The following is a 21,878-nucleotide window of genomic DNA, read 5'->3' on the forward strand; positions in this document are numbered from 1 at the left end:
CTTGTATAGCAGTGTAGATTTACTGTCTTCTGAAAATAACTCAACACACAGCCATTAATGTCTAAATGGCTGGCAACATAAGTGAGTACACCCCACAGTGAACATGTCCAAATTGTGCCCAAAGTGTCAATATTTTGTGTAACCACCATTATTATCACTGCCTTAACCCTCCTGGGCATGGAATTCACCAGAGCTGCACAGGTTGCTACTGGAATCCTCTTCCACTCCTCCGTGATGACATCACGGAGCTGGTGGATGTTAGACACCTTAAACTCCTCCACCTTCCACTTGAGGATGCGCCACAGGTGCTCAATTGGGTTTAGTCCATCACCTTTACCTTCAGCTTCCTCAGCAAGGCAGTTGTCATCTTGGAGGTTGTGTTTGGGGTCGTTATCCTGTTGGAAAACTGCCATGAGGCCCAGTTTTCGAAGGGAGGGGATCATGCTCTGTTTCAGAATGTCACAGTACATGTTGGAATTCATGTTTCCCTCAATGAACTGCAGCTCCCCAGTGCCAGCAACACTCATGCAGCCCAAGACCATGATGCTACCACCACCATGCTTGACTGTAGGCAAGATACAGTTGTCTTGGTACTTCTCACCAGGGCGCCGCCACACATGCTGGACACCATCTGAGCCAAACAAGTTTATCTTGGTCTCGTCAGACCACAGGGCATTCCAGTAATCCATGTTCTTGGACTGCTTGTCTTCAGCAAACTGTTTGCTGGCTTTCTTGTGCGTCAGCTTCCTTCTGGGATGACGACCATGCAGACCGAGTTGATGCAGTGTGCGGCGTATGGTCTGAGCACTGACAGGCTGACCTCCCACGTCTTCAACCTCTGCAGCAATGCTGGCAGCACTCATGTGTCTATTTTTTAAAGCCAACCTCTGGATATGACGCCGAACACGTGGACTCAACTTCTTTGGTCGACCCTGGCGAAGCCTGTTCCGAGTGGAACCTGTCCTGGAAAACCGCTGTATGACCTTGGCCACCATGCTGTAGCTCAGTTTCAGGGTGTTAGCAATCTTCTTATAGCCCAGGCCATCTTTGTGGAGAGCAACAATTATATTTCTCACATCCTCAGAGAGTTCTTTGCCATGAGGTGCCATGTTGAATATCCAGTGGCCCGTATGAGAGAATTGTACCCAAAACACCAAATTTAACAGCCCTGCTCCCCATTTACACCTGGGACCTTGACACATGGCACCAGGGAGGGACAACGACACATTTGGGCACAATTTGGACATGTTCACTGTGGGGTGTACTCACTTATGTTGCCAGCTATTTAGACATTAATGGCTGTGTGTTGAGTTATTTTCAGAAGACAGTAAATCTACACTGCTATACAAGCTGTACACTGACTACTCTAAGTTATATCCAAGTTTCATGTCTATAGTGTTGTCCCATGAAAAGATATAATGAAATATTTGCAGAAATGTGAGGGGTGTACTCACTTTCGTGATACACTGTATATATATATATATATATATATATATATATATATATATATATATATATATATATATATATATATATAAATAAGCTATAGCCCATTTTAATCATCACCAATGAATATAGGTTATATATTCGACCCAGCATATTTTTATAAGAAAACACAAAATGTATTAACATGTGTGTTTGAATGATTTAATTACAACGAAAATGTACAAAGCTTGTATAGCAGTACAATTATATAACACTTGATCAGCTTTTTATTCAGACTGATGAACAAAACTGTCAAGTGGAAACTGCTTCAAGACTGCTTTTTGGGCATGTTTATCACCCCTCGAGCACTGACATTTATGTTGAAGCCTTAAATGCATGTCACGTGTATAGGTGACTCCTCATGTTGCCATTAGCGTTTTGGTTGCACTGATTAAACTCTTACAAGAAGCAGAAAACCCAGTTCAGGGAGGCCTCAGAAAGTAAAACTAATGTAAGTTTATGAGTCAGTAGTCTCACTCGACTTGATCCTCCACCCAGAACTCGAGGAAGACAAGCATCAAAGCTCTTCTTTGCACTAGCACCCAAGTGGTGGATCGAGCTTCCTTCGTCTGTTTCTCGCTGTCTTCAAAAGACGATTAAAAATCCACCTCTTTACTAAGCACTTAAGCTGACATGTACTTACTAATGCTCCTATTAATTTCTTTAGCAGATCTGTATTCTTTGACTGTTGTCCACTTAAACTAGTATAAGGTAATGTTCACTATGGAAGCACTTCTGTAAGTCGCTCTGGATAATAGCATCTGCTAAATGCTAAAATGTAAATGTTATGTATAGGTGACTCCTCATGTTGTCATTAGCATTTTGGTTGTGCTGATTAAACTCTTGCACGAGGCAGAACAGCCCAGTTCATAGAGGTCTCAGAATGTAAAACTTACGCAAGGTTATGTAAAGTAAAGCAATTGGACATTTCTTATTTTTATTGGTAAATAATATGTAAATGAACCATTGACAAGAAAATCAGAGAAAAGACAAACAAATATGTAACTGAGAAAATTAGGTTGTCACAAACTACAGACATGAAATCATTTACAGCAGATGAAAGACATTCCTTGTTTGATTTTAAAAGTTCTGTAAAGTTCTAAATCCTGTAGCGTCCTCAGTTTGCGTTTACCCATCAGTGTGAACAGACTGGAGTAGACAGGGAGAGGTAGCACTGCTCACACAGCTCTCAGTGGCTGTGACTAAACACCTTATACATACACTTTTTAAACAGTGTGACAGTGCAATGCAAAGTAAACTGTGAACTAAAGCTTAACTGAATTCTAAGTTCTATCTTCTTAATGTATGTTTTCAAGTATTACAACAATAAAACATTTGATTGTACAAAGGAGGTTTTAAAAATATGTAACAATCCCTTAAAATCAATAATCTTGGTAGAGTTTTTAATAAGTGTTCATTGTGTGGTAGGCAGTGTGTGAACTGGCCGTTTCCAACCATGGTTGATCCAAAAGTGTTCACACTGGTCATCATTTCAGTTTCAGGGCAGTAAATGAAGGAAGGAAAAAAAAAATGAGCAGAAAGAGGGATGGAGCACTTTAGAGAAGGGAATCATCTGTGCAGCCTCCTCCCAGGCCGTAACGAAACTCCTGCAGGTTGGAAATGCCGTAGAAGTGAATAAAAGCTGCAGCCACCACCAACACATGGAATATCTGATGTGATTGGAACTGAACAAAATAAATTAATACAAATATTAGAAAACATAATTCAAGACAGAAAATGTAAGCTTCACGCAGTTATTTTAAACTGTTAAAAGCACTGAGCAACACAGAGTTACATACATTATACTTTGTTATAAAATGTTGCATTAAGAACAAAAACAAGCAAAGTATTTCCTCTCTGATTTTCTTTATTTTTCCACTAGTGTTTGTAAAGCAACTGACCATGCTGGTGGCGGTGAAGACTTAAGGCTAGGGTATTAGACCTCTAGCTCACATGAGGGCCCTGTTTTTTTCTCTGCAAATTTTAACAGTAATCAAAAACAAGGTATTAAAAGGACTGATGGATGGATTTTCTAACACCACAGTATCGTTTGTGGGCAATTAGTACAGCAGTGGTAGTGATGGGTCTGTGTTATCATTTTTTTAGATTACTAATCTGGGACTAATTTAAGTCTGTTGCTGACAGGAATTTCAGGAGAGTGGCTATCTTCGTTAGGGCTTAAGTGTTTAAATGTGGTATTAAAACATTTGTTTGGATTAGAGTTTTAAAATTACTGGTTTTATTTCCATTTATTTCTCTCCATGAAAGAGTAAAAATAAGTGTCCAGTAATCCGATAAAAATACCATGAAATTACTGATCTTTATTTGGTCCCTATGGCTAACTGAATAGGTTTGGCTAGCAAATTACCAGCAAACTAGTTTTAGTACTGTTAGATTTTAAGGACATATTTATGCTCATCTAGTAATTTGAACATCAGATGTGACTGACCCAAAGCTTTAACAGTGACATCAACCTTACTAACCTATTTAATATAACGTAATAAATATATGAGGATAATCCATCATCCAAGAGGATTTAATTTAATTTCTAAAGGACTTTAAGAAGTCCTTCTTCTCAAATGTATGCATGTGTTACTTTGAGAAGGCATAGAGGTGCACAAATTTACCAGGAAAATGGGCTGTGATGTTTCCAGTTGCTGCTTAATAAACAAGGACTACAAAGACAGATGTTGGTCAGGTAATCAAGCCTGACCACAAGTTTAAGAACTAGTACTTACCCAGATATCGCATTTTCCAGGAAAGAAGCGTTCAGGGATGCGTGCAGCATAAAGGCCAGCTCCAGTGATGTACATGGCACCCATTAGGATGAACCAGCCCATCTGGCCCACTGTTGTAGCCTTCACAAAGCCCTCAGCAATGGTAAAGTGCATTGTGGGAATAATGCCACTCAGCCCAAGTCCAAGAAACACACCTGTGCATGTAAACAAAAAGTTTAATTTACCAAAGATGCATTACATACTCTAAAACAGGGGTGTCAAACTCATTTTCACCGAGGGCCACATCAGCATTATGGTGGCCCTCAAAGGGCCGATTGTAACGTATCCTGCTGTGATTGCAGTCACATTGCTGTTTTTCTTGGAGGCTGAATTCTGCATTTATATTGTTCTACTTTACCACAGACACGGCCTCATAACACAAGAGACGCACCGGTTTCTCTTCCTGAAGCACAAGTTTGTTTTCACTTTCATTAAATTTCCTCCTTCTGCTTAATTTTCTTACTTATCTTCTTGTACATTTTAGGATCATGTGTAAATATGTGTAACATCATCTACTGGTGGGCTGTGTCACTTTGCAGGTCACAAAATCAGCCTGCATTTTGAAAGATGCAGTTTATTTAGGATTTTACAGTGTATTTTTAAGACAATCATTCTGCCCTTACTAATAGTTTGTCCCCCTTTCCCAGCTAGACAGACAGACAGACAGCTCCCTTCAGAATACAGTCGGTTTATTTGCTTCCCAGCTGTGTGATACACTGTGTGCATCAAAATGAAGTAAAAAATACAAACAATAAAAACAATAAAGAACCTAATACAGTAAAAGCACACAGCTGTAGTCGAGTGTTACATCTGGTACAATATGAGATTTAACCAAACGTAAAATAACACTAACGAGTTAAAATTGTGTGTAAAGATACTAATTGCTATAGTAACGGTAACAACAGTATTTAATTACGGTAAATTTGTAACTAAAACGCTGTGATATACTCACTAATCATTTACTAACAACTGAGAATATAAACGCCACTACTTACAGACGATGCTTGGGTATTATATTGCAATATAATTATTTGTATTTATTTATTATTGTTTACATTACTAACTACGCTACCCCGCGTTCTTTTGCCGTAAAAGTCACATGGCTTCTTAGCGAAGGTTAAAGTTAGTTGCCATGACTACGATGTCACGTTGTCTCTTAAAGGCGCAGGAGCGCATTAAATTATAAGCGCGTCTCTGTAACGACTCGAACCATCACAACAATCATACAGTCGTTTAAGCTCTCGCGGGCCGGATCAAATGACGCGGCGGGCCGGATCTGGCCCGCGGGCCTTGAGTTTGACACCCCTGCTCTAAAACAACAGGATTGCAAACAGGTTTCTATTTCTATAAAAGTGACAGTTCCTAAATAAATGCATGCCAACATTCACTACACCTACTTATATTGCAGATAGTTCCAGCCACCCAATCACTTCACTTTAGCTGTATTGTTCTTATTTTAAAATACCCAAAGACAAGCTATGTTGTAAAAATGTGCAGAATCATGATGTACATCAGCAGCAATCTTGTGTGTTTTGCTGTGGGTGGTTAGCAGTGTGCATGTCTATGTTTGTACAGATGCTGTTTTGTATATATTAGCTGTGCATGTGGGACAATGGTGTGTGTGTGTGTGTGCATTACCTGCACGTGTTGGTCTGTGACGTGGAGTAGCAAAGCGATCCCATTGAGCCACGACGATGGCAGCAATGCCAAGCACACACACCACGGATAGATATATTAGCCTTGGCTGTGGGGAGCAGTAAAACGAGTAATAGAGCCATGGCACAAACGAACCCATGATCAGCAATGCTATGCCAGAGTAGTCCAACCTAAACACACAAACAACAAAGGATTAAATATAAAAATGTAGTCAAACTTTTATTCCATTATTTTACTATGCACCTTAACACCTTTATACATCATCACAGGAAAATAGGTGCATATATCCTCAAGTATAATTTTGCTGCCAAAGGTACAAATTACCACGCCTCAGTCTGCTAACCAGAGTCCTTACACAGCGTTTGAAGACCCTACCCACTTGGTCCAGTCATTTCCCCAACCAGCAGACACGATGGGCAATTTGTGTCTGCTGCATGCACTGGCAATTGTGCCAGCTGAGCGGCGCCCAGCCAACCGGTAGCAGGATTTGAACCGGGGCGTTTAGAATCTCGGCGCTGGTGTGCTAGCAGAATATTCCGTTGAGCCACCTGACCGCCTATGTTCTGTTTTGCGCACCACAGCCAAAGTTGTGGTGCTTTTAGCCTCTGCTTGTCCATTCTTACTTTATAACAGGACAATTTATTGTTTTTATATCTCTATAAAACAGACATTTTATACTCCTTTAAGTCAGACAGACTTACTTTGAGAATGTTCTGGACACCTTCTCCGAGTGGCAGTAGACTGTGTGGAAAAGCCAGGAGAAGCAGAGACAAAGCACAGCACCTAGGAAGAACATCCCAAATACCACCTTCTCCTGCAGAGGTGCCATGAATGATATGTTCGGCCGCAGCATGGTCAGAGTGCCCAGACACAGGAACAGAATCAGACCTGGATGGGATGGTTTAAAGCAACATTTAGAGTCTGACCCTTTCAACAAGGAGAATTTTAGATTTATAATATTGTTAAAAAGCAAAAACAGTGACCAGTGACAGTGTAACATGTGACAAGCGTGTTAAATATGTGTAACTGTGGCTACTTAAATGTAGGTAAATCTGTTTAGTTTTAAATCAGACCTAGTAAGTGTGTCCAGATGTTCCCTGTCTCTGTGTGGATCCTGAAGATGCTTCCAAAGCAGGCTCGAAACGATGGCATGGGAGGCCGGTGACCATGAAGAAGGTAGTCATTATCTTTCAGCCAGTCAGGGAGCAAGTGAAAAGGTATCACTCGCCAACGTCCTTCCCATACCTAGTAATAATATCAACCACAGAAAAAGAAGTGCAGCTGTGAGCACAGAAAACCTGATGATAAATCTGACCATTGCACATTCTTGTACTTAACTCACAAGCCTTGTCTACATCAGGGTTTTCTGCGACCCATTTTTTTGGCTCTCGAGCCACCTAATGCCAAGTTCACACTACTCGACTTTCCAAGTCGTCAGGTCGCTGTACAGTTCACACTACACGACTGAATCTTCTGCACCCGGGAGTCTTTCAATCGGTGTATATTTCACACTACACGACTGAAAGGGAAAGGCGAGCTTCTCTGGTCTCCTTTTTTTCTTCTTTTAAACAAAAACACACGTGAGAAGTGACGAGGGTTTTAATGACACCACGTCCAAAAATGCACGTCAACAAGTTTGTTTGTTTGTTTGTTTATTGTTTAACGCCATGTTTACACATTGGTTATTCTCATGGCAGGATAGGTACCTAAAAGTTGTACAGTTTATTTATTAATGTTCTTTGCCTACTGTCCTTTCTGTGTTGAGTTCTAGATGTGTACTATCAGTCCTGTATTTTTTAGAAAATTGATCAGTGTTTCTGTTTTGGTTTTGTTAAAAATTTCTGTCATTGTATTTGGCATTGCAAGCCTTTGTCGTTCCCGGTTATATTTAGTACACTTTGTCAATACATGTTCGATGGTTATTTGTGTATTGCATTGTTCACATATTGGTGGTCGTTCTCCTTTCACCAGGTGTCTATGTGTCAGTCGAGTGTGCCCAATGCGACATCTTATATATGTCGTTTGTTCTAATCTCTTCCCAGACGGTAGCTGTGGTCGTGTTTGTATGTTAGGGTGGATATTGTAAAGTTTGTTCTGCTTTTGCTTTTCCCACTCTTTTTGCCACATATTTTTAATATAGGCAGTGGTTGTTTGTTTTATATCTGATGGTGGTAGTTTGCAGTTTACGGCTTTTCCTCCTGTTGTTTCTTTTGCCAAACGATCTGCTTTTTCATTTCCCTCGATGCCGCAATGTCCTGGGATCCAGCACAGTCTGATGTCGTACTTCTGGTTGTGAAGTTCTTTTAGTTTTTTTTGTATTTCGTTCAGGATTGGATGATGGAGTCACGTCAACAAGTAGCGAGTGATCAAAGTGTTTGTGGTCTGATGTGCAGCGTAAAATCAAAGAGAAAAAATAAATGAATCTGAGTGGATTTGGCAACACAAACAGTATATGGCTTGTTCTGCAGTAAAGTGGATGTTAATTAATAATTTTGTAATGCAGCGTGGGTGTTATGTTTTGTAGAGGACGATCAAATCAGAAATACTACGTGTGTGTGCCGGTGTATCCTGATATAAACTATATCCTCTTCTGCATTTCCCCTCACACCGTATCCTGTGTTCTCATTGGCTGTTCGACATGTCACTCATTCCCAGTTGCCCATCTGAGATCAGATATCTGACACGCTAGAAAACTCAATCCAGTCGCCGAGCGGTCGGCGAGCCGGTCGGGTCGAGTTTTTGGATAGTTCACACATAGCGACTGAGAGCCGAGTTTTGATCGCCGAGTGAACGCTGAGTTGCTCCCGACCCGGAAAATCAATCGCCGACCAGTCGCCGAGCAAAAATCAGGGCAAAAATCGTGTAGTGTGAACTAGGCATAAGGGTGTGACCCAATCCTGGTCTACATCATTGTATGTGATTTTCAATTACAAATGCTCTAATTAGGAGTCACCGATGCAGCTTATTTGTGTACACATTGCACTGTCCTGAACATTCTCCACCAATCACCAGCATGTCCTTCCTCACTGCATCCATAAACCTTCTTTTAGCCTTCCACTCCTTCTTCCTGGTGGCTCCATCCTAAGCACAATTTTCGTAATAAAACTCTCATCCCTCTTCTGCACATGCCCAAGCCATCTCAATCTCTCCTTCCTCTCCTTTTTCAGTTAGTGCCACAGCATCAAAGCTATACAACACAGTACACCTCACTACTGTCTTGTAAACTTTCCCTTTCACTCTGGCAGATGCCCTTCTATCACAATCACTCCTGTCGCTCACTGCCACCCACTCCATCCTGCCTGCACTCTCTTCTTTACCTTTATACCACACTCTCCAACATGTTGTACACTTAAACCCAATTATTTAACCTCCATTTAATCCATTTATTGCTGGAATGACTGACTTTTAACACACTTTCTGTAAGTTAATGTCTACCTTGTGTACAAACTCCTCCATCTTCTCCATGGCACGGTGGGCCTGCAGAGGCAGTGTGACCATTTTCAAGTCTTCATCATCATCATCATCACAGTCATCATCATCCCCATCCGGGTATGCTGTTGCTGCCTAGAGATATAAATCTGGTGTGATTTAAAAGGCCACTGAAATGCTGCAGATTTTACAGCAACAGGCAAGGAAATATGTGAACTTGCATAAACGTGTACTATAACACAGCTGTAAGTGGAAAATGGGACATGGAAAATGGTGGGACAATCAGATCAGATATAACAGAAGCATAGCATCCTACAACATCGCTTACTCTGAGTTTGGCAGAGGATTCTGGACTCGTCAGCAGCGGTCCGAGCTCGGTAAGCTCTACGTCCTCCATGTTCCTTTCGTCCTCCGAGACTCGGCACTCGGCATCGCTGCTGGAGCCGTTGCTGCCATGATGTCGCGTTGTCATGGGAAGACAAAGCTAAGGCTCCTCAGAGGCCCTGCTGTATGCCTCAGCCAACAATCAGCGGCCTATGATCCTGTAAAAAAGGCCATTAATGTACGTTAAAGGAGATTTGAGAAGAACAGTTCCTGTATAAGTATCTGTGCATCTTAATATTGATAATCTGCTCTGCTAAATGCTGAAAATGTAAATATTGCATCAGACCAACATTCACTGATCCTGTCTAGTGACTTTTGTTAAACTTTGCATTTGTATTACATTAACAGCACAACTTTGAACTTGCATATCAATACAGCGCCCAATGTCCATGACAGTTAACATAACTAAGTAAGATAAGTGAGTTGATATCAGCCTATACTCAAAGCTTTGATATACACTGATGAGCCAAAACTATCCCCAAAGACTGTGCATGCCAATTCTTATTTTGTAACAACTGTGACAGTCATAGTCAGGGATATTCCTAGACATACAGCTGGACATACTACCTGGACATGGCAGAAAGAGGTGGCTATCACCTACTGCTACCTATTTGGTTGGTTTCTGTTTATACAGTAAGGTGAATACTAAATGCTGAAGGTCTCCATGCGTAAACTCTGAGACGTATATTTTTTACATTTTCAGCATTTAGCAGACGCTTTTATCCAAAGCGACTTACACAATGAGCTGAACACAATGAGCAACTGAGGGTTAAGGGCCTTGCTCAGGGACCCAACAGTGGCAACTTGGTGGTGGCGGGGCTTGAACCGGCAACCTTCTGTTTACTAGTCCAGTACCTAACCCACTGTCCTTGGGTTACATGACATGTACAGTCCCTGACAGAAGTATTGTCACGTAAGGACATAGTAACTTAAAATGGTATATAACTTTATTTGTAATCAATCAATTGTTACAATAAATGGTTCACTTTAATGTCAAGGGCTTTCACATTAATAACTGGGTGCAAAATGAAACTGTCAAAAAGTGTCCTGATGTCCACAGCTTGGTAAAGCCCATAACATCTATTTTTGCAAGGACAAAAGTCTTGGTGTCTTTAAATGATTCAACCAATCACAGATTAGAGCTTCACCTGGGACAAATAATGTAATTAACACATTCCCAGGTGTGTATAAAAAGAACCCCAGCACACCAGACTTTCATGTGTAGTGCAACCTGACCTCTGACAACATGCCAAAGATTCAACCACAAACCAAAGTGCTGATCATCAAGATCTTGAAGTCCAAGTCTGCTGCTGAGGTGGCAGACATCTTTAATGTATCCAAACGTCAAGTGGAGAGAATATGAAAAAGATTTCAAGAAACTGGGGACGTTCATGACAAGCCCAGGTCAGGCAGACCCCTTAAGACAACTGTTCGAGAGGACCGTTTGTTGCTTCGACAGTCTAGGGCCAGCCCTTTTTCAACTGCAGCGGAGCTACATGAGAACTGGTCACCAGAAAACGCTGTATCTACAAGAACAGTTTGTCGAATTCTTTCACGCAGTGGTCTTCATGGCCGAATTAGTGCTCAGAAACCAGCATTAAACAGAAGACAACAAAAAAATCGTGTCGCATTTGCCAAGGCCCACAGCTTGCAGAAAGGATGGACAGTGGAAAAGTGGCAGAAGGTTGATTTTTCTGATGAATCATCCATTGAACTGCATCCCAATCGCCGCAAATACTGCAGAAGACCTGTTGGAACCCGCATGGACCCAAGATTCACCCAGAAAACAGTCAAGTTTGGTGGAGGAAAAATCATGGTTTGGGGTTACATCCAGTATGGGGGTGTCCGAGAGCTCTGCAGAGTGGATGGCAACATCAATAGCCTGAAGTATCAAGACATTCTTGCCACCCATTACATTCCAAACCACAAGAGAGGGCAAATTCTGCAGCAGGATGGCACTCCTTCTTATACTTCAGCATCCACATCAAAGTTCCTGAAAGCAAAGAAGATCAAGGTGCTCCAGGATTGGCCAGCCCAGTCACCAGACATGAACATTATTGAGCATGTCTGGGGTAAGATGAAGGAGGAGGCTTGGAAGATGAAACCAAAAAATCTTAATGAACTCTGGGAGTCCTGCAAGACTGCTTTCTTTGCCATTCCAGATGACTTCATCAATAAGTTATTTGAGTCATTGCCAAGACGTATGGATGCAGTCCTCCAAGCCCATGGAAGTCATACACGATATTAATTATTTTTTCCAAGGCACCATGACTTTATGTTCTAATGTTATTGTAGCATGTTTGTGTATTCAAAATAAAGTATATGTATAATTTCAACATTATTTTTGTATACGACAAGACTTATGTCCAAGCAAAATCTGACCTTTCTGTCCTAATTAAATGATAAAACTCCATGAATGATACAAAACTTTCTTTTGGTATAATAAGCATAATCTAGAGGGCTTTGCCTTTCATATAAGCCAGTTCTGATTTCAATCGATCAACTACAAGTGAAGTCATTATTTGTTGTTCCTACAACTTGGATAAGCGACAAGACTTCTGTCAGGGACTGTATGTAATTAAAGGCTGCAAAAGCGCAAAAATAGTAACAGCACCACCTATAATTATCCTTTTAAGGGACTCAAACTTTATAACAATAATGATATCACAATAATTAACAATAATTAAAACAAAATAGATCTAAATTATCTATATCTTTATCTATCTATATCTAAGAATAGCTCACAAACAACTTTTATTTTAAATAATGTTCAGCAGAACCTCCTTACATTAGGAAAAAAAACTACAAAAAGTTCTTTACAGGTTTCTTAAAAGGAACACGAGCCTGTACTGTGCTGTTTCCACCACTGAGTGAGTCTGTATCAGTATCTACACTGGGGGGGCATCAAGTGATCACTCAGCTCAGCTTTGATTTTGTCCTCTTGTGATTTGGGGGGTGGATACAACATTTTAAACATTTAAGGATGTGTAATGTGTCATTTTAGTCCCATAAAACTTTCAAACTGTATTAACCACTATTATGTGTCGTAGAATGATTCGATTCTATTGAACGGCCCTTTAAGCCAAAATAAAGGAACCGATTCACGCATTTGGGAGTCGTTACATACATACGGCTCTTTAAAAGGAACCGAGACAAAAGATCCGACTCCCTATCGCAGAATTCACTGCAGCAGTTTCCAAGACACAATTTTTTTAACTCAGTAACGGATGTGATTTTAAATGTAGCGAATTACAATTCTTAGTACAAAACTTACTTAAGTAAAATTACAGGCTGTAAAATCTACTTTAAAAAGTACAAGTACACAAAAAAAACGACTCAATTACAGTAACGCGAGTAAATGTAATTCGTTACTTTCCAGCAAATCCTGATCGCGCTCATCTGCTCCGTATTTTGATTCAGTTCAGCGGTGTTTGATTCAGTGAATCTTAATTAAACTCTTCTGTTTGTGTCTCGTTTTGCCGATCGTGTTTGCGTCCTTATTACTGAATCTAACCGTTACCGTGTATAATCCTTGTTGTCTTCCGTTTACTGTTTTGGTTTTCGCTGGTTTTGGACTCTACCTGATTTTGTACACTGTTTTCGCCCTTTTTATATTAAACTTTCCCTGATTTATATTCTGCGGGCGTCTGGTCAGTTTCTGCTATGTGACATGTTGGTATTTTAATTAAAATATAAAGTATGTAAACAATCGCGATTGTCACATTCTAACATCGTGTGAAAACGTTCATGCGAATTAATCGTGAAAATCGCCCAGCCCTAAGAGGTCTGTAATTTTCATCATAGGTACACTTCAACTATGAGAGACAAAAGGAGAAAAAAAATCCAGGAAATCACATTATAGGATTTTTAAAAAATTTATTTGTAAATTATGGTGGAAAATAAGTATTTGGTCAATAACAAAAGTTCAACTCAATACTTTGTAACATAACCTTTGTTGGCAATGACAGAGGTGAAACGTTTCCTGTAAGTCTTCACCAGGTTTACACACACTGTAGCTGGTATTTTGGCCCATTCCTCCATGCAGATCTCCTCTAGAGCAGTGATGTTTTGGGGCAACATGGACTTTCAACTCCCTCCACAAATTTTCTATGGGGTTGAGATCTGGAGACTGGCTAGGCCACTCCAGGACCTTGAAATGCTTTTTACGGAGCCACTCCTTCGTTGCCCGAGCGGTGTGTTTGGGATCATTGTCATGTTGGAAGACCCAGCCACGTTCCATCTTCAATGCTCTCACTGATGGAAGGAGGTTTTGGCTTAAAATCTCATGATACATGACCCCGTTCATTCTTCCCTTAACACGGATCAGTCGTCCTGTCCCCTTTGCAGAAAAACAGCCCCAAAGCATGATGTTTCCACCCCCATGCTTCACAGTAAGTATGGTGTTGTTGGGATGCAACTCAGCATTCTTCTTCCTCCAAACACGACGAGTTGAGTTTTTACCAAAAAGTTCCATTTTGGTTTCATCTGACCACATGATATTCTCCCAATCCTCTTCTGGATCATCCATATGCTCTCTGGCAAACTTCAGACGGGCCTGGACATGTATTGGCTTAAGCAGGGGGACACGCCTGGCACTGCAGGATTTGAGTCCCTCTCGGCGTAGTGTGTTTACTGATGGTAGCCTTTGTTACTTTGGTCCCAGCTCTCTGCAGGTCATTCATCAGGTCCCTCCGTGTAGTTCTGGGATTTTTGCTCACCGTTCTCAAGATCATTTTGACCCCACGGGATGAGATCTTGACCCCAAGGGAGATTATCAATGGTCTTGTATGTCTTCCATTTTCTTACAATTGCTCCCACAGTTGATTTATTCACACCAACCTGCTTGCCTATTGTAGATTCACTCTTCCCAGCCTGGTGCAGGTCTACAATTTTCTTCCTGGTGTCCTTCGACAGGTCTTTGGTCTTGGCCATGGTTGAGTTTGGAGTCTGACTGTTTGAGGCTGTGGACAGGTGTCTTTTATACAGATAACGAGGTCAAACAGGTGCCATTAATACAGGTAACGAGTGGAGGACAGAAGAGCTTCTTAAAGAAGAAATTACAGGTCTGTGAGAGCCAGAAATCTTGCTTGTTTGTTATTGACCAAATACTTATTTTCCACCATAATTTACAAATAAATTCTTTAAAAATCCTACAATGTGATTTCCTGGATTTTTTTTTCTCATTTTGTCTCTCATAGTTGAAGTGTAGCTATGATGAAAATTACAGACCTCTCTCATCTTTCTAAGTAGGAGAACTTGCACAATCAGTGGCTGATTAAATACTTTTTGGCCCCACTGTATGCTCAAAACCATGTGAATAAGCCCCAGAGGTTTTGGAATTCTGTTCTGTAGAACAATGAAACAAAACTGGAATGTTTCTGGCCTGTGTCAGCGTTATATCTGGAGACGAAAGAATGAAGCATACACTTAAAATAACACCCTGATCCTAATCAGGGTTATACCACCAAATGTTGATTTCTAAACCTCTCCCAAGTTACAACATTATTATTATTTTATTATTATTATGTTGTTTAAAATGAATATAAACTTGTTTTATTTAAGGTCTGAAAACACAGTATTTTTGACCAGTTGAGATTTCCTGCAAATAAGTGCTTTAAATGACTAATGGAACTTAAACACATACAGTGTATCACAAAAGTGAGTACACCCCTCACATTTCTGCAAATATTTTATTATATCTTTTCATGGGACAACACTATAGAAATAAAACTTGGATATAACTTAGAGTAGTCAGTGTACAACTTGTATAGCAGTGTAGATTTACTGTGTTCTGAAAATAACTCAACACACAGCCATTAATGTCTAAATAGCTGGCAACATAAGTGAGTACACCCCACAGTGAACATGTCCAAATTGTGCCCAAAGTGTCAATATTTTGTGTGACCACCATTATTGTCCAGCACTGCCTTAACCCTCCTGGGCATGGAATTCACCAGAGCTGCACAGGTTGCTACTGGAATCCTCTTCCACTCCTCCATGATGACATCACGGAGCTGGTGGATGTTAGACACCTTGAACTCCTCCACCTTCCACTTGAGAATGCGCCACAGGTGCTCAATTGGGTTTAGTCCATCACCTTTACCTTCAGCTTCCTCAGCAAGGCAGTTGTCATCTTGGAGGTTGTGTTTGGGGTCGTTATCCTGTTGGAAAACTGCCATGAGGCCCAGTTTTCGAAGGGAGGGGATCATGCTCTGTTTCAGAATGTCACAGTACATGTTGGAATTCATGTTTCCCTCAATGAACTGCAGCTCCCCAGTGCCAGCAACACTCATGCAGCCCAAGACCATGATGCTACCACCACCATGCTTGACTGTAGGCAAGATACAGTTGTCTTGGTACTTCTCACCAGGGCGCCGCCACACATGCTGGACACCATCTGAGCCAAACAAGTTTATCTTGGTCTCGTCAGACCACAGGGCATTCCAGTAATCCATGTTCTTGGACTGCTTGTCTTCAGCAAACTGTTTGCGGGCTTTCTTGTGCGTCAGCTTCCTTCTGGGATGACGACCATGCAGACCGAGTTGATGCAGTGTGCGGCGTATGGTCTGAGCACTGACCGGCTGACCTCCCACGTCTTCAACCTCTGCAGCAATGCTGGCAGCACTCATGTGTCTATTTTTTAAAGCCAACCTCTGGATATGACGCCGAACACGTGGACTCAACTTCTTTGGTCGACCCTGGCGAAGCCTGTTCCGAGTGGAACCTGTCCTGGAAAACCGCTGTATGACCTTGGCCACCATGCTGTAGCTCAGTTTCAGGGTGTTAGCAATCTTCTTATAGCCCAGGCCATCTTTGTGGAGAGCAACAATTCTATTTCTCACATCCTCAGAGAGTTCTTTGCCATGAGGTGCCATGTTGAATATCCAGTGGCCAGTATGAGAGAATTGTACCCAAAACACCAAATTTAACAGCCCTGCTCCCCATTTACACCTGGGACCTTGACACATGACACCAGGGAGGGACAACGACACATTTGGGCACAATTTGGACATGTTCACTGTGGGGTGTACTCACTTATGTTGCCAGCTATTTAGACATTAATGGCTGTGTGTTGAGTTATTTTCAGAAGACAGTAAATCTACACTGCTATACAAGCTGTACACTGACTACTCTAAGTTATATCCAAGTTTCATGTCTATAGTGTTGTCCCATGAAAAGATATAATAAAATATTTGCAGAAATGTGAGGGGTGTACTCACTTTTGTGATACACTGTACCTATGAATAGCAAAACCAAAGAAACTGTTAATCCCTTTTTCCCCAGCCCTGTATTTGGGGTAATGATATAAATAATCTAATAATCATATAAATAATCTTACCTTACCAGTTAAGATCTACACATAATTACACCTGCTTATCAGTTGCTCTTCAAACTACTGATTAGTTGAATCCCATGAGGCTCCTGCATGGTTGGCATGTGATGAATAAGACTGAGTACTACTGTCCTAAATTAATGAAATCTCTCTTCCGCCATGCTTCATCACAAGGAATTCTATATAAAGCAGTTTGGCCCAGTTGTTTTTGGGACACAGCACAAAAATGCCAAATGTAATCAGAGCCATTGGTAGTTCTAATAAAATTAAGTACATTGATTCAATGAATAGGTACATTTACACTTACAGTGGGGAAAATAAGTATTTGATCCCTTGCTGATTTTGTAAGTTTACCCCCTTACAAAGACTTGAACAGTCTATAATTTTTATGGAAGGTTTATTTTAACAGAGAGAGACAGAATATCAACAAAAAATCCAGAAAAAAAGACTCCTGTCACAGAATCAGTTTCTTCCATTCAAATCTCTCGACCACCATGGGCAAGACCAAAGAGCTATCAAAGGACGTCAGGGACAAGATTGTAGACCTGCACAAGGCTGGAATGGGCTACAAGACCATCAGCAAGAAGCTTGGTGAGAAAGAGACCACTGTTGGCACAATCATTCGAAAATGGAAGAAATACAATACAATACAATACAATACACAGTCAATCGCCCTCACTCTGGAGCTCCATGCAAGATCTCACCTGGTGGGGTAAGAATGATTCTGAGAAAGGTGAGGTCAGTCCAGAATTACACGGGAGGAGCTTGTCAATGATCTCAAGGCAGCTGGGAGCACAGTCACCAAGAAAACCATTAGTAACACACTTCGCCGTAATGGATTGAGATCCTGCAGTGCCCGCGAAGTCCCTTTGCTCAAGAAGGCTCATGTACAGGCCCGTCTGAAGTTTGCCAATGAACACCTGAATGATTCAGAGAAAGCTTGGGAGAATGTGATATGGTCAGATGAGACCAAAATTGAGCTCTTTGGCATCAACTCCACTCGCCGTGTTTGGAGGAAGAGAAATGCCCGGTGGGAATGGTGTTCTTGGGGTCATATCCAGCATTTCTCTGCTCCCAGCTCCCTTGAGATCGTTGACAAGCTCCTCCCGTGTAATTCTGGGCTGACCTCACCTTTCTCAGAATCATTCTTACCCCACCAGGTGAGATCTTGCATGGAGCTCCAGAGTGAGGGCGATTGACTGTAATCTTGTATTTCTTCCAAGCTTCTTGCTGATGGTCTTGTAGCCCATTCCAGCCTTGTGCAGGTCTACAATCTTGTCCCTGACGTCCTTTGATAGCTCTTTGGTCTTGCCCATGGTGGTCGAGAGATTTGAATGGAAGAAACTGATTCTGTGACAGGTGTCTTTTATACAGGGACAGGACTAGTTTGTGTGCCTCATGGGCAAATAAATACTTATTTCCCTTAATTAAATACAAATTAATTTATAACCTATATTTAATGTTTTTTTTCTGGATTTTTTTGTTGATATTCTGTCTCTCTCTGTTAAAATAAACCTTCCATAAAAAATATAGACTGTTCAAGTCTTTGTAAGGGGGTAAACTTACAAAATCAGCAGGGGATCAAATACTTATTTTTCCCCACTGTACATTACATTTAAGGCATGTAGCAGACAACTTTACCCAAAGCAACTTATATTACAGTTACAAAATACAGTCTGAGCAATTGAGGGTTAAGGACCTTGCTCAAAGGCCCAACAGCAGCAACCTGGCAGTGATGGGGCTTGAACCAGTGACCTTCTGATTACTACTCCAGTACCTTAACCACTAGGCTACAGCTTGCCCTTAGGTACAATAGGCCGAATTTTTTGTTTTACCTTGTCCCACCATGAAAAAACAGTACACAAGACACGGTGACCTACATTATGCTAAAGACAATTTGATTATGTGGCATAACTTGTTCATGGGGTTTTCATGGGATTAGATGCAGTGTATAGAGTATTTCCAAAATAGCTTATACAATTTAATTTTCAGAGACATAAACATTAACGAGAGGCAACAAGACACCTATTTAACTATGTAGATAACCCAATTTCTCTCTGGGTTAAGGTAAAGTTAGTTTTATATTAAACGTTCTTCTGATATTCAGAGTTTCTTTCTTTTCGTTCTCAGTCAATAAACATTTAAAAATGAACACAAAATGCATGAACTCACTATGCAGCAAACACAGAACAATCCACAATCAAATATATTACAAAACGTTATTTTGTTAATTCTAAGTTGTGAATGCTTTTTCTTAAATCTGTGGTTTATCTACGCTGAAAAACTTAGGGAGTGTCTAAAAAGTGCATTAAGCGAACAACAAAATCAAAATACAACCCTTGTAGCAGTTACCTAGTGACATGTACCACTTACCATACCTATATTACAGAATAAACGTCCTGCAGTATGAGAACAGTAATGAATTATATCATGTACAATTATATCACTAAAAATGAATGTAATTTATTACTTTATTTATACAGTATGAATTTTGTTTATGTACCCAGCTTTAGTAAGGGGTACATGTGACTAGTTTTAGTATTTTTTTAATATTGTGAATTAATACTATAGGCTTTTACTCTATAATGCAGTTGTAATAAGTATTACAGGTCATTAGATAACTACTAGAACCATTTTTTACATTACAATTTACACTGAATTATTATATTTATTACTGTACACATACTGATGGACCTTTGTTCTGTAATTCAACTGTAGTAAGCAATATACTGTAGTAGATAACTGTGACTACTCTAACCTTTATTATATCAAAATTTACATTTATTGATTTTTAGACATTTTTGAATAATGTTATAATGTAGGACTGTTATTCTCTAATACAGGTGTAAGAGGCATGTCACTAGGTAACTACTACTACATTTATTACACCTACATGTATTTATTTTTAGTGATTTTACATGATATAGATCTAACTTGAGACTGTACCCATACTGTAGGCCTTGTATTCTGTAATACAAGTGTAGTTAGTGGTACACGTCACTAGGTAACTGCTACAACCATTAATGTATTTTAATGATGCTCGCATTTAAGAATTGAATTAACGGAAAACGTTTTGTAATATATATTTATTTGTAGTTTTCTCCTTGTTTACTGCAAAATGAGTTCACGCACCTTTATTCATTTTTGAATGTTTACTGACTAAAAAAAGAGAAGAAATAAACTCGAATATCGGTCGAATGTTTAATGTTTAACTTGTTAAGTTACGTTACAGCATCATGAGCAGAATTACTCTATCGCCTCATTTCAGGACGCGTACTACCATACTAGATAGTATGTCAGCTGGTAACAACAAAATATGTAGTGCACTAATTCATCATACTAATTAGTACGCTAGTGCAGATTTGAGACACAACACATTTAGCCGGTTAGCTAATAAACAATACGTCTACTAATTTTGACAGACAAATTCAACTTATGGTACAGAAAAATAATGCTCCTGGAACCTCTTCTTACCTATCTAGGTTTGTTGATGAAGGCGACGAAGCTGGTTGAGGCTAAACTAGTGCCAGTAAAACACTGGGTAAACTGGCTAGCTAGCTAGATAGCTAGCGTGCACATAATACGTATGTAGCAAATACACAATTCGATTCAAACGAACAATTATCCGATTCTTTGGTTAGAAAAATACCCTAATAAAATAAAGTCCTAGAAGAGCTTGGCTCCAGATAATCGGATACGTTCCTACCGTCATATATTCGCAGCAAACAGATGGTGTGTTCTATGTTTTCAGCCTAGCTGTTATGAGCGGTGAGTCGATTCCAAAAAAGATTCTTCAATTCTGTTATTTGATTATGGAAAGAGAATCGATTCCACTAAGCGAAATTGATTCGGTTAAATAATAAAGCTTCTTAGCGACTTTGAGTCATTTTTAAAGCGTGTTAACTATCTCTGGAACTGTAAGGGATAGATTAAACACCATTTCCTCTTACAAAAGATTTCCCCCTTAAATAGAGTTTTGATTAAGGAGCTACGACTTAAATCAAGTGTTTAAATGGCTTAAGAATGGTTAAGTCAAAGGCTACACAGCATATTATTGACATCACTTTCATATTCATCAGCCTATTCAGTGACCATAACTATGTTACATTTGTGCTGTCGTGTTTTAAAATGGAATCCAGAAATTAAAATGGAATCCAGAAATTAGAAAATATACGGTTGAATCGACTTAATGAATCGACTACAAGGATTCGGTTGAATCTGAATTGGAGTCGATTCAATAACTTGCTGATTTGAACAGCGCTACGTAATGGCAAACTAGTCTAGCTGGCCTACCGGGAACCTTTCTTCCTAAAAATGACTAGCCACTCACACTTTGGGCCAATTCTAGGGCAATGCTAAATGCTACAAATGTAATATGCACATTCCTAACAGGTCTATTACCTGAAAAATAAGTTAAGTAATAAAACGACTGTTCTTTACAGTCATTGGATCTTAAACCAAATAGGTGCTAGAGTAACTTGTCTGATTTTCATAAAAAATAGTGAATCATGCTGTACAGTGGGTTCATCAGAAGCCACAAAGCCCTGACCTTAGCTCAAATGAACAGCTTAACTGGAAATTAACTGGATTTCCTGACCAACATTAGTGCTTACAAATGCTCTTTTAATTAAATGAGCACAAATTTCCACAGACATACTTCAAAGTCATGTAATAAGCCTTTTCAGAAGAGCGGCTGTTGTTTTGTTATAGCTGAAAATATTGCATAGAGTTTATTCTATCTTAATACAAAATGTTTATTAAATGGGTTGTTCAACAAGCTCATGGTTAAGGTCCAAATACTCTCCTAAGCTCTA

General features: G+C 40.1%; 1 protein-coding gene across 2 annotated transcripts; it reads right to left on the bottom strand.

The window, feature by feature from the left end:
* Positions 1–2,405: 2,405 nt before the first annotated feature.
* Positions 2,406–20,833, bottom strand: adipor1b (adiponectin receptor 1b). 2 transcript variants are annotated; one of them, XM_062998435.1, is made up of 8 exons: positions 20,771–20,833; positions 9,676–9,889; positions 9,354–9,482; positions 6,992–7,163; positions 6,620–6,806; positions 5,901–6,088; positions 4,224–4,417; positions 2,406–3,170 (listed from the first exon to the last, which is right to left on the bottom strand). In XM_062998435.1, the coding sequence occupies exons 2-8, from the start codon at positions 9,817–9,819 to the stop codon at positions 3,042–3,044; spliced, it is 1,143 nt and encodes a 380-aa protein (XP_062854505.1). In that variant the 5' UTR covers positions 9,820–9,889; positions 20,771–20,833; the 3' UTR covers positions 2,406–3,041. The 2 variants fall into 2 exon arrangements, with proteins under 2 accessions (XP_062854505.1, XP_062854504.1); XM_062998434.1 differs by having other exon boundaries at positions 20,539–20,821.
* Between the last annotated feature and the right edge of the window lie 1,045 nt (positions 20,834–21,878).

The sequence above is a fragment of the Trichomycterus rosablanca genome, chromosome 7 (assembly GCF_030014385.1).
Source record: "Trichomycterus rosablanca isolate fTriRos1 chromosome 7, fTriRos1.hap1, whole genome shotgun sequence".
Lineage (NCBI taxonomy): Eukaryota > Metazoa > Chordata > Actinopteri > Siluriformes > Trichomycteridae > Trichomycterus > Trichomycterus rosablanca.